This window comes from Dendrobium catenatum, unplaced genomic scaffold (genome assembly GCF_001605985.2).
Source record: "Dendrobium catenatum unplaced genomic scaffold, ASM160598v2 fragScaff_scaffold_370, whole genome shotgun sequence".
Lineage (NCBI taxonomy): Eukaryota > Viridiplantae > Streptophyta > Magnoliopsida > Asparagales > Orchidaceae > Dendrobium > Dendrobium catenatum.
This window is the reverse complement of record NW_021318832.1, coordinates 2741414-2753159: the sequence shown is the minus strand read 5'-3', so window position 1 is coordinate 2753159 and position 11746 is coordinate 2741414. Positions and strand designations below refer to the sequence as shown.

General features: G+C 35.5%; 1 protein-coding gene across 2 annotated transcripts; it reads left to right on the top strand.

Annotated features, from left to right (window-relative positions):
• Window positions 1-681: 681 nt before the first annotated feature.
• On the top strand, window positions 682-10335 carry LOC110105308 (eukaryotic initiation factor 4A-15). 2 transcript variants are annotated; one of them, XM_020834760.2, is made up of 5 exons: window positions 682-835; window positions 7859-7928; window positions 8033-8133; window positions 8221-8651; window positions 9426-10335. In XM_020834760.2, exons 2-5 carry the CDS (start codon window positions 7861-7863, stop codon window positions 10059-10061), a joined length of 1236 nt encoding a protein of 411 aa, XP_020690419.1. In that variant the 5' UTR covers window positions 682-835; window positions 7859-7860; the 3' UTR covers window positions 10062-10335. The 2 variants fall into 2 exon arrangements, with proteins under 2 accessions (XP_020690419.1, XP_020690410.1); XM_020834751.2 differs by having other exon boundaries at window positions 682-840.
• Window positions 10336-11746: the final 1411 nt, after the last annotated feature.

The following is an 11746-nucleotide window of genomic DNA, read 5'->3' as shown; positions in this document are numbered from 1 at the left end:
ATGCAAGTGCAGCGCTTAAGCAGGGTTAGGTTTTACCGGCATAAAATTTTCTACAAGAAATCGGTTTAAAACATTCAAATGCATTAATAATAAGTTATTTTTTTGTAGTGGTTCTCGATGTTGTGACCATAGGCGGAGGGAGGGGGGGCACGTGCCACCCCTCCAAAAAAATTTTTTTTTATTTGTATTAAGAATTGTCAAAATATTTAGAATTGTAACACTGAAGACAGTCATAATGTTATTTTTATATTATTTAAATTATGAACATAATAATAATAATAATAATACAATTTAAATATTTAATATATAAGTTCTATTTATATAAATCACTTTCATAGTAAAATTCATTTGATAATGGAATTAGCTCTCCATGTAAACATTATCCTAACTTAAAATATTATATGAAATTAAATGAGATGAGTCATTTTTCTTAAATTATGTCCATCACATGAATTATTCCCCCTTTCATAACACCCATCATACCAAGCGCCACCAATCTACATACCCGCATAAATGTCGTACGAATCCAACCGTCCATAGTACCACGTGCAAGATTACATGAGGTAAAAGTCTGATCTGGTCGTAAGTTAGAGCCTTTTTATGCGGAGCGCGTGCATAAAAATAGTGGCCGTCATACGTCTACTTTTCCACCGTAAAATAATTCGGAAACCAATCAGAAAGTAGAAAAGAAAGGAGGGATTTTTTTCTTCTTACCGAAAACAAAGAAGCCCTCGACCTCCTTTCTCCTGCGAAGAAAGGGCTCGCTGCTTGCTCTCACCGCCTTTAACTTTACTCTCTATCTCTCTAGCTTCTTCAGCGATTCCTTTTCTCGATCGTAAGGTTCGATCTTCTTCTCACCATCAATTGTTCTCTGCTGCTTGTTCTTTGAAGCCGGTGGATTTAATTTGGTTGGAGATTTGGATTTGTTGGCTTTTATTTTTTATTTTTTCGATCTGTTAGAGCTTAAATCGTGATTTTTTTTAGTTTTGAATCATGGATTGTGTTTATCTGGATTAGGATGTTAATTAGCTCGTCTCGTTCAGGGTTCTAATTGGATCTCTGTATCGTTTATCTTATTGGTTTGAGATGGTTTGGCAGATTATAGATTTTGTATGGCCTTTATGATTTTTTTATGTTAGATGCTAAATTTATACAAATCACTGGTTGAACTGAAACGTTATGGTTGTAAATTGGATCGACTATGGGTATATTGAATTCTTTAGGACGTGTGAAGGTGTCTTTCTTATTAATACAGTAGTGGTAAAAAAGGATGAACGTTCGGGAGAAAATATGCTTAGAGAGAGAAAGGGGGTAGGAAGGGAGTTTTTTTTTTTTTTTGGTATTGTAAGTCACTAGTTATCTGTTGGCTGTAAAATCAGGTGTCTGAAAAAAAGTTGTTTATTTTGGAAATGGCTAGAGTGATGTTGCAGGTTTTCGATTCTGAGCGGGAAGTAAAGCAATAGGAGAATGTTTTTGAGAAATCGAAACAACAAGTTTGCAATTTTAGCTCCATCAATCACTTGATTTTCTTATATATATATTGTTGGAACGATAAACATGCTTGATATTACAGCATGTTAATGTCAGCATCCAACTGGTTGAAGAGGGATGCCGCCAAGATAATTAGAAAGGAGTCAGGTTAGACATCAATATGTGAAGGTCAATTAGCAGTAGTGGGAAGGATTGTCAGCCGACATGCTAGGCTTCATATGGGAGAAATTGTTTATTCACCTTGAGTATTTACTTTGACAGAGGTTTGAAAGAGTTATGATAGAGTTTAACCAGAATTTAACCAAGTTTCAGTAGAGTTTTCCTTTTCAAAGGTTGGATAATTGACCAAAATAAAATCCAATGAAGGGAAGATTTCTCTGGACAATTCCTTAGAGCCCTCCTTAATTACAGGTCGATAACCTCCAAATGAAGTATCTTGTAGGCCTCTTTGTAGCTCGGCGAGGTATATTTGTGTCGTTGGTTGATGCTTATCTGGAATGAGCTATGAAACTCCACCTTCAATGTCATGATCGGTGTAGGTAGAAGTTTGCATTTAAAAAAAAAACTGTGTTGAATAGTGCTGAACTGTTGATGATAGGGAACTGGTATGTTGACTATGAGTGGGAACCTTGTAAGCTATCCCTTATTGTATGATGGACGGCTTAGGAGGAGCATCTTGAAGATTTCGATTACACCAAGTTGTTTATAGGTTTTATTTGCTTTGTTTGTGAATAGAAATGCGTGCATGCCTTTTCTTCTACTCTTAGTTGATTTTTTGCATAGATGTTGAATTTCGTTGAAATTTATGAGCTAAGTTTGCAAAGAGTTCTCTGGCTGCCATAATTTTTTTGGGAAGAAAATTATAGTTTTCATACATAAAATAGGTCTACAATGGGAGTAGTGTCAGTGCAATGCATCCCTGCACCATTAGCTTTGAAAGATTGCTTTCATTGAAAATGATTGGTTGCAATTTGGGATTTAGGTTTGTTGTTCGGAAGACTTGAAGCACTTGAACCTATTGTCAAGTTTATACTTTTTTTTAGCCTCCTTGTGAGTTGTGACTTTCAAAGTTTTTCTTAAGAGCAATTGTTATTGCCCTTCTTGAACTCCCTTTGTGTTCTCAGGATGCTAAAAAAGGTTTAATTTTTCATGTAAATCAAATGTGCTTACTTTAAACTTTTTTTTTCTTTTTCGGGGAAAAATAGACTTCCTCAAGAACACGATGCAAGTGAAACTACTTGATTTATTTTTAAAGTTTATTTTAATGAATTATTTGGAAGTCATCTATAGATTTGACATTATTAAGGTGTTGTCATTGCGGTTGTCTACCAATGGGAGAAGCAAGTCAGGGGTTGTCATACATTGAATTGCCCCACCCTAACCTAAATTTTATCATTACTTATATAGTTGGTATACAAATATTTTATTAAAGGTCTTCAACTATTATATAATTTAGGATGAGTGATCAACCCTTACATGGGGATCTATGTTGATGTGTAACATGCACTTTGATGTGGCTTTTGCAGTGATTTTAGTTAATTATAATGAAATACAATACAAATATGCATGTTTATGGGCACCATGAGCTTTATATTCTCGCATTATGATTTTACCCAACTTTGATATGAATGCCTTATCATGGCTTTAGCTATAATTGCCTCTCACTCCCAAACTAGAGTTACTTTTTGACGAGACAACATTTGAGATGCTCTTTAGAGATTAGGCATATGTCATTAGAGTTTTAGAAGGATTTATCCAGTTTAAATAACTGATTTGATAGTGATGCAGCCGAAGCAATTAAAGATGAGTAGATTTAGTTAAGTTTCTCTTAAGGGTCCTTTATGTAATTTCAACTTTCTTCTTTCGTCTAAGTCCGATTGGTCTTTGCTTTAGGGGTCTTTTAGAAAAGAAATGAATTTGTAACTCGGGTGAATAAAATTTGCGGTGAAGTAATTTCTTCCTTCATTGGCATTCTTGATTTCTTTGACTAAGAATGTGCTTCCGTTTTAACAATTTTATTTTGTTTGATCGTTCTTCGAATGTGTCTGCATCGTTTCGGTGTTCGAGTCTTATTGATCCATTCACAACGACGGAGATGTCATCTTCCTACTTTGGCGGCAATAATATGCTAGCTTGTTGTCAAGGCATGGGTTCTTGTGTGCCAATAGGAGGATGCTCTTCAAATGGCATGTTATCGCAAAGCCCTGCTTTGTGCGTCAATCTTGTCCTTAGGGAATATGTTGGAGTTCCTACTAGAGTTTGATTCTTTCTTTTGTTAACAAACATATGTTGGACGTTTTATTGCGTTAATGTTGTTTTTCAAACTAATTTATTGACTTGCAAATGACAAATTGGGAGCCACCAAAGGCATTATTTAGGGTATTCAACTCATTAACTGATGGATAATCAGATGAATAATCCAAGCGTTGGTTGTGAATGGATGAATGGACTTTGTTGATTTGATTGGAGGGTGGCCCTCAACAAAGTCAAGTCCATTCATCTAATGATAGGGAGATAGACTAGTCCAATAAAGGTGTTCAGGTAAGGCATGTTTAGATCTTAGCACATGAACGACCACACAAATTTTTTTTTGTAGGTTAGTTGACGGGTATGGGAATGTTTTGTTTGCTAAAATTATTGATTAAGATAGGGGAAGTTACAAAAGTCTTAGCTTAGGAGATTGGAAGTTCAAACTTACATAGAAATAAGATAATCAAATGCATTTTATGTTGAAAACCACTATGGAAAAGCTATGAGGCCTAGCTTAGATTTTAAGATTTCACTTTGGGCATAGAATAAGAACATAGTTTAGCCCCCTTTTGAATAATTGAGGGGATGTTAATATAAGATTTTTAACAATAGAAATAAATCTAAAAGATGTTATTAAAAGATGGTGTTTTACAATTATAGATGTTAATAGTAGTATAACATCGACTTTGATAAATCAAGACACTAGGAAATTCAACTTTTTGTAAGTGAAGGAGATCAATTAATTTTCAACGACAACATGTGATTGATTGTTGATGAAGGATGATAACTATGGAGAAACTTGGTTGGTCTTCCATAAGCAAAAGTGAATTAACATTGGAAGTGGTTGGCTAAGCTAGGTTTGTATAGGTGTGGCACAAAATTCTCTCCGAAAGGTCAATGAGCAATGCATGGAAGAGAGGAGCATTTTGAAAGAGGATTTATCGAGCTGATATACTTTCTTTATGCGTGAAGTGAAGATGAGAAGGGGAGAGAGAATGAGAGCCTTGGAGATCGTGAGAGAATTACAGATCAGATGATACAAGAAATTTTAAATGGTAGGCTGTTTGGTAGCCAGGCGACAAATGAAGATTGACTAGAGGGTTTTTGTTCTTCGAGTACGCTCGCCGGAATGGGATGGTAGCTAAGATAGGTTAGATGGGAAGAGATTGATAGTTATTCTAGACAAGGGATGGGATTTTGTATGTGCGCATCCTGAGAATGAATGCAAGTCAGATGTGCTATTGTTGAGGTACGTCCCTTATGCAAAGTAAGTGATCTTTGGTTAGTCCTATAAGATCTAAGGAATCTGATTGATGTGGCCATTTTCTACATCATGATACGTGGATGGTTGGAATTGAGTTCAAAAAATTAGGCATTTCTCTTTCCCTTCCATTTCGAACTTAATAAATAGTTGTTCTAAATGAAGAATACATACATTTTTTAGCTCTTCAATCCTCCTTTTAGTGCTAGACATAGAATCATAAACTTTGTGCCACCTACTCTTTTAAGGCCTCAATAGTCCAAGCAAAGAGTTAGAATCAAGATCCTTAAATTGATACAGAAGAAGTGATGCTAAATGGCTTTTGGGAGGTGAAGATATTTTTCCTTTATGCTATATGAAGACTTTGAGCTTTGCTGCACTTCTTTTTGCTTTCTCTACCCTTGTGCATTGAGAGTTCTTCTAGCAGCTTCAAGATGCCGGGTATGCTCTAAGGTACTTGAGGATGGTTTTATTAGTTGAGATCTTCAAGGGGGATGCCCTATCACCCTCTATAGTGACAATGAAGAAGTTAAAGAAGAAGGTTGAGAAGTATTAGTTCCCTACAATCATGAAAATTTTCTTATTGGAAACTGGGGGACGCCACAATTGATGTTCTAAAGGAAATATCCGCTTCTTCGTCCAATAACTCAACCATGAGTTGGAGCTTTTTGGTCGACTTCTTCAACAACTTCCCATTACTTTACACAATTAACACCAAATTCCTTCTCAATATTCCACATCATCATCAAGCTATTTGCTAACTATAAGGTTAAGTGATTGGTCGCAAAGCTTATCCAACTCTTTTTGCTTGGTCTGACATGTGGGTTCATCTACTTCAATCCCAAATTCTTAACTTTGTGAGCACATACAATCTCATATTTTATATCAAGAATGGGAGGACCTAGTAATTCTATGTTTTAGTGTAGGATTGTTTGCTAATTGCCACCACTTGGGTCAACAGAAGGTGTTAGAGCTCAATATTGCTTATTTTCTTAACCATGTCAAGAGAATGTTGCAATTGGGGTAGTAAGAAAGAATTCTTAATCCTTTGTAACTTGGCTTGCCATAGGATGGAAGTGGAGTTGAACCATTTGTTCAATGGAGATGGCAGAAGGATGGAGTCGAACATCGCTCCAACAACTCTGGAGAAGAAGTGGAGGAAGATTTTGATTGGTGGGCCTTCTCACTGTGGTGAGAGAATGGTTTATATTAAGTTAGTCGATTTGATTGAGGGAGATGAAAAGGAGGAGGATGAGGATGTTGATGCCGAGAAAGAGGTACCTATTAGAGGAAGAGATCGACTTAGATCCCCTTGGCGATGCACATTGAGGCTTCATAGGTGCATAAATGACATGACGACTTCTCTGGTCATCAACATCTTATCTTGCAGATGGAGCATCCCTATTTTATCCTAGTTTTGCTACTTGAGTGGCTGCCAATCCACATGCATATCTATAGGTCATTTATGCATCACAATATTAATCTCTTAGAAATGACAGTTGTTGAGACAATTCGATTAGTACTAAATTTAAAAGAGCTAATTTTCATGGAGGGAAACTTATTGATGCAATTCATCTTGAACCAATTGATTGACAATATGAAAATCAAGCTAGCAATCAGAGATCTTCTCAATGTTGCTGAGTCCTAGGTCAAGGAGGGACAACCAAGGCTGACAAGTAGGGAAGTGGTCATTGCTGTATTCGACAAAGTCACTTAAAAGTTCGAAGAGGACCTAGTTATGTAGACCTAGATGTGCTCGATGGTAGAAGAGGAGTTAAGGATGACGGCTGGCATCAACCGCTAGTTGCTCATGGAAGTGGAGACACTTTGAAGTGAACTTTTTTTTTTCCTATCACTATATGGTGATGATCTGCATATTTGTTTTAGTTAATTTTGGTTTCCAAAGGCAATCTTCCCTTTGCGAGTTGTATTTCCTTAATTTTAGAAGAGTCTCTATGGTTACGTTTTTTAACTGTACCTTTGTACCTATTTTTCATCATGCATATTAGCTTATGATCTTATTATATTGCAATTGTTTTATGTTGTACTTTGATAAATCTGATTATTTTTATATGAAGATAGCAATCCTCATTGAGTGTGCATTCATATCACACGAGAAAGTGTTTTCTCTTAAGATCTATCATTATATTACCGCCATGTTATGAGCCAATTCCATTACCTAATAATGCAGCAATGCCATGTGTTGTATAATACGCTGAGAGTTTTTATTTGTTTTTTCTTTGATATAAGTTAATTATATTATGATCATGACTTGAAGAGAAACTGTATCTAAAGATGTATGGATGTATATATTTTTGCATGTTGGGGATTATTGTTTGTAGATCATGATTGTTAAATTTGAATAGCTTGCATGTTGTCTTTGTATAGACATATTAATGCGACATATGGAAAGCTTGGTGCTACATGTAGCACACTTTCACTTATGGTGATTGGTGTTGGTGCTTGGTTTGTTTCATTAGAAAATATACATTAGTTCTTACTGTTGCTTGGTGTAGAGATTATATAATGGCATAATTGGATTTCGTATTGTGAGCTTGCATTGGGTTGGTATTAAGTAAAAAACTTGAAGCCAAATAATTAAATTGCTTTAAAATAAGCTTTCTTAACAGCATGGTTTTATCCTCTGTTACCTACTCTTGCTGACTTTTGCCCTTCTAGTTTTCTTTTTTCTGCATTGTCTTACTTACCAAGCCAAATACCTGCATTTGGACATGATCCATGCGAATGCCTTTTTATGCATCTTCTTTTGGAAACCCTTTGTCTGACTTAACTTGCTGATATTGTCATGATGCGTTGCTATCTTTTTTTTCACTGCCATTAGCATTCTTGTTACAGACATGGCAGGGCAAGCACCAGAAGGATCTCAATATGACAGTCGGCAGTATGATTCAAAAATGAATGAATTGTTAGTAGATTACACCTCTCCACTTTTGTTATTCAATATCTTGTCAATTTTGCATTCAATTAACTATATTTTCACTTCGTTTGTACTTTGGATGGTGGGTGCAGGCTTGATGGCCAGGATTTTTTTACTTCATATGATGAAGTTTATGATAGTTTTGATTCCATGGGCCTGCAAGAGAACCTACTACGAGGCATTTATGGCTATGGTATTTATGTTTTTTTGAAATTTATTGGCAATTCACGGGGTTTGGTACTGCTTGCAACTTTGATCTAGCATTTTCACATCTCTACAGGCTTTGAAAAACCCTCTGCAATTCAACAAAGAGGAATTGTTCCTTTCTGTAAGGGACATGATGTGATACAACAAGCTCAATCTGGGACTGGAAAAACAGCTACATTTTGTTCTGGAATTTTACAGCAGCTTAATTATGGCTTAGTTGAATGTCAAGCTCTGGTTCTTGCACCAACTCGAGAATTAGCACAGCAAATCGAAAAGGTAATGCGTGCACTTGGGGATTACCTTGGTGTGAAGGTTCATGCTTGTGTTGGAGGAACCAGTGTTCGTGAGGATCAGCGGATTCTCTCCAGTGGTGTTCACGTTGTTGTCGGCACACCTGGTCGGGTGTTTGATATGTTGCGAAGGCATTCGCTCCGTCCTGATTATATTAAAATGTTTGTACTGGATGAGGCAGATGAGATGCTTTCACGAGGTTTCAAGGACCAGGTATCTTTTTACAGTCTTCTATTTGGAGACTGGTTCTGTTTCTGCTATCTTGTTGTATTTGTTGGTGTCATTATCTTGTTTATTTTATTTTTTGCATCTTCTGTTTTCTTGCAGTTGTTATTATGATCAGTTTACTATTAATTAGTTCTACAAGTTCTCATTTTACATAAAAAGACAAGTCTTTTTCTTTGTAAAGCGACTTAATTTTTCTTCATTTGTTGTTATATTAGCTTGCCTAGATCTGTGACAGATCATGTAAGGAATTCCTTATAGAATTTCTATAAGGAATTTCTTCTTTCCACCCATATTGCATTATGACTTATATTTTGAAATCTGAATATAAGTCTCGATCAATGATATCTACCTGTGAACACAAATCTCACTTTGAAAAATGGTGGTGATAGTACTGCCAGAAATTTTTACGAGGAATTCCCCATATGATTTCTGCCCCGGGGCCTGGAGGTAAAATTTGCAAATGTAACCAAGAATTCTGATATCTGCTGAAGATTAAGGAAATCCTGGATATCAAATACTTAGCCCGGGAATAATGTGGCTTATTATTACCTTGGTTTTCTTGTATATTGTTTTCATCTCACATGAAACTAGTTATTTACATGGTATTTTTTTTATCCTAGTTGCTGTCCCTTATCTTTTAATATATGTGCACCATATTACGTTTAATTATAAGCATTTTCCCCTTCATTTTCTATCTCAGATTGTCTTTGGTTTTTGTAAGGCTTCTATCACATTTTAATACTTAAGTATCGATTTCAGATCTATGACATCTTCCAGCTGCTTCCATCAAAAGTTCAAGTTGGTGTTTTCTCAGCCACAATGCCTCCTGAGGCTTTGGAGATTACCCGCAAATTCATGAACAAGCCTGTAAGGATCCTTGTCAAGCGAGATGAACTGACCTTGGAAGGAATAAAACAGTTCTATGTGAATGTTGATAAGGAAGAATGGAAGCTTGAGACCCTTTGTGATCTTTATGAAACATTGGCCATTACTCAGAGTGTTATTTTTGTGAACACTAGGCGCAAAGTGGATTGGCTCACCGACAAGATGAGGAGCAGTGATCATACAGTATCGGCCACCCACGGTGACATGGATCAAAACACGAGAGATATTATTATGCGGGAGTTTAGATCTGGTTCTTCTCGTGTTCTCATCACCACTGACCTCCTTGCCCGCGGTATCGATGTTCAACAGGTCTCATTGGTCATCAATTTTGACTTGCCAACTCAACCTGAAAATTATCTTCATCGTATCGGTCGTAGTGGGCGGTTCGGAAGAAAGGGTGTGGCTATCAACTTCGTCACCAATGATGATGAGAGAATGCTGGCTGACATACAGAGGTTCTACAATGTTATCATTGAAGAACTGCCATCCAATGTTGCTGACCTCCTTTGAGGTTTTTGCTTTTAGAAACTGGTTAGGCCTTTCCAAAATCTTAATAATCTCTTTATATTTATGTATTAAACTGTGTGGTTTGTGATTTATTATTGTTGTTGTTGATAACTTAAAGGAGTGTTCATCTTATATGTCAAATTTTGTAGCTTATGTATGGATGACCTTACAAGGAGGCATCCTGGATGTTATTTTTTGTTATGTTTGAATGTGATGTATTATGTGTTTGATACTATGCTTTACATTTTGAACTAGTTTAACGGCTCTTTTTAATATATACATATATTTGATACTGGTGATATAGGGAAAGTATTGATTTTTGCTACTGTATTTTAGGGATATTGCTGAAATGGTTTTTGCCGTTCTTCCATGTCTTTGATTTGCAAGTATGCCTTGAAGGTGTTTGCTGCTGAGAGTTGGTAACAACCAAGGTTTCAGTTTTCTTTGGGACGGTTTTTTTATAGATTCTTAAAGTAGTTTTTTAGTATAAAAATTTTAATTTTTATACTAGAAAGCAATTTTAAGCAGCAGTAAGAAAACCGTCCCAAACGAAGCCGAACATTTGAGACAACTTTCTTACTGATTTTTAAAGCAATTTTTAGCACAAAAAGTTTTAGTTCAAACAAATTTTTTATATTGCTGTTTGATCAAAAGTTTTATTGCTGTTTGAAATCAAATTGGTTTAGTGTCACTTGGATTTCTTCTTTCATGTTATTCATCGAGGTAGCAAACTATTTTTGATAAAAATAGTTTCGGGGATATAATCTTTGTGAGAAAAATAATTTTGGCGCATTTTTTTTAGGAAAAATTCATTGGAGCTAATTTAATATCATATAAAAATATCACTGAATAATAATACCAAATTATGAAGTACGAAATTTGGCCTTGGCATGTTCTCATTTGTCTAAAGTAAATCCAAAAATTCTATGTTTTTTTTTTCTTGAACTCCTATGATGAAGCCTTTGACAGTATCCTGAGCTGTTATTTCAAAGTATCACTTAAGGTTGGTTTGGAATAGCTTTCTCAATATTTTGATTTTTAGATTGACTATTATTTTTTAATATTTTATTGCTATTTTTTTTTAAAATTTTTATAGTGGGAAGCTATTTTTTTAAAAATATATTTATAATATCTGTGGCGGTTTTAGAAAAAATTATTTTCCCATCATAATTTTATAATCACCTTTATAAAATGCTGCAGCAGTCTCAAATAGACAATCTTATGGTAGTGAATAACTTCATGAAATAATATTTACATGGATGCTTGATGAGATGATTGAAATCTCATCAAAATTTATCGACGTTTCGCACATAATTGTAAGTATCCTTCTTGATTGAGATCACATCGCCATGTAGTGTGAGCATGCATGTATTTTAGATCCCTAATAGATGATGACATTTGGCTTCATTCAATCAGAGATTAAGAACGAGTCACTTCTGGCATCTCTCTCTCTCCTTTTTGGTTGTTTAAGGCTTCGTTTGTGACAGTTTTTTTTTTTTGCTTCTTAAAGTAGCCTCGTAGTACAAAATTTTTAAATTTTATATTAGGAAGCTGCTTTAAGAAGCAATAAGAAAGCCGCCCCAAACGAAGCGTAAATCTTCTCTGATTTTATAGGAGAACCTTCCTCTGTCTGGTTTTTCAGGAGAACCTTCCTTCACAGCAACAATCCTTTTTGCTAGAACTTCTTT

Bases quoted from the DNA above. Each gene is read 5' to 3' on its own strand.
- LOC110105308 (XM_020834760.2), top strand. From the start codon at position 7,861: ATGGCAGGGCAAGCACCAGAAGGATCTCAATATGACAGTCGGCAGTAT. The intron at 8,134-8,220 runs GTATTTATGTTT...ACATCTCTACAG, and splicing joins ACGAGGCATTTATGGCTATG to GCTTTGAAAAACCCTCTGCA. The intron at 8,652-9,425 runs GTATCTTTTTAC...TATCGATTTCAG, and splicing joins CACGAGGTTTCAAGGACCAG to ATCTATGACATCTTCCAGCT.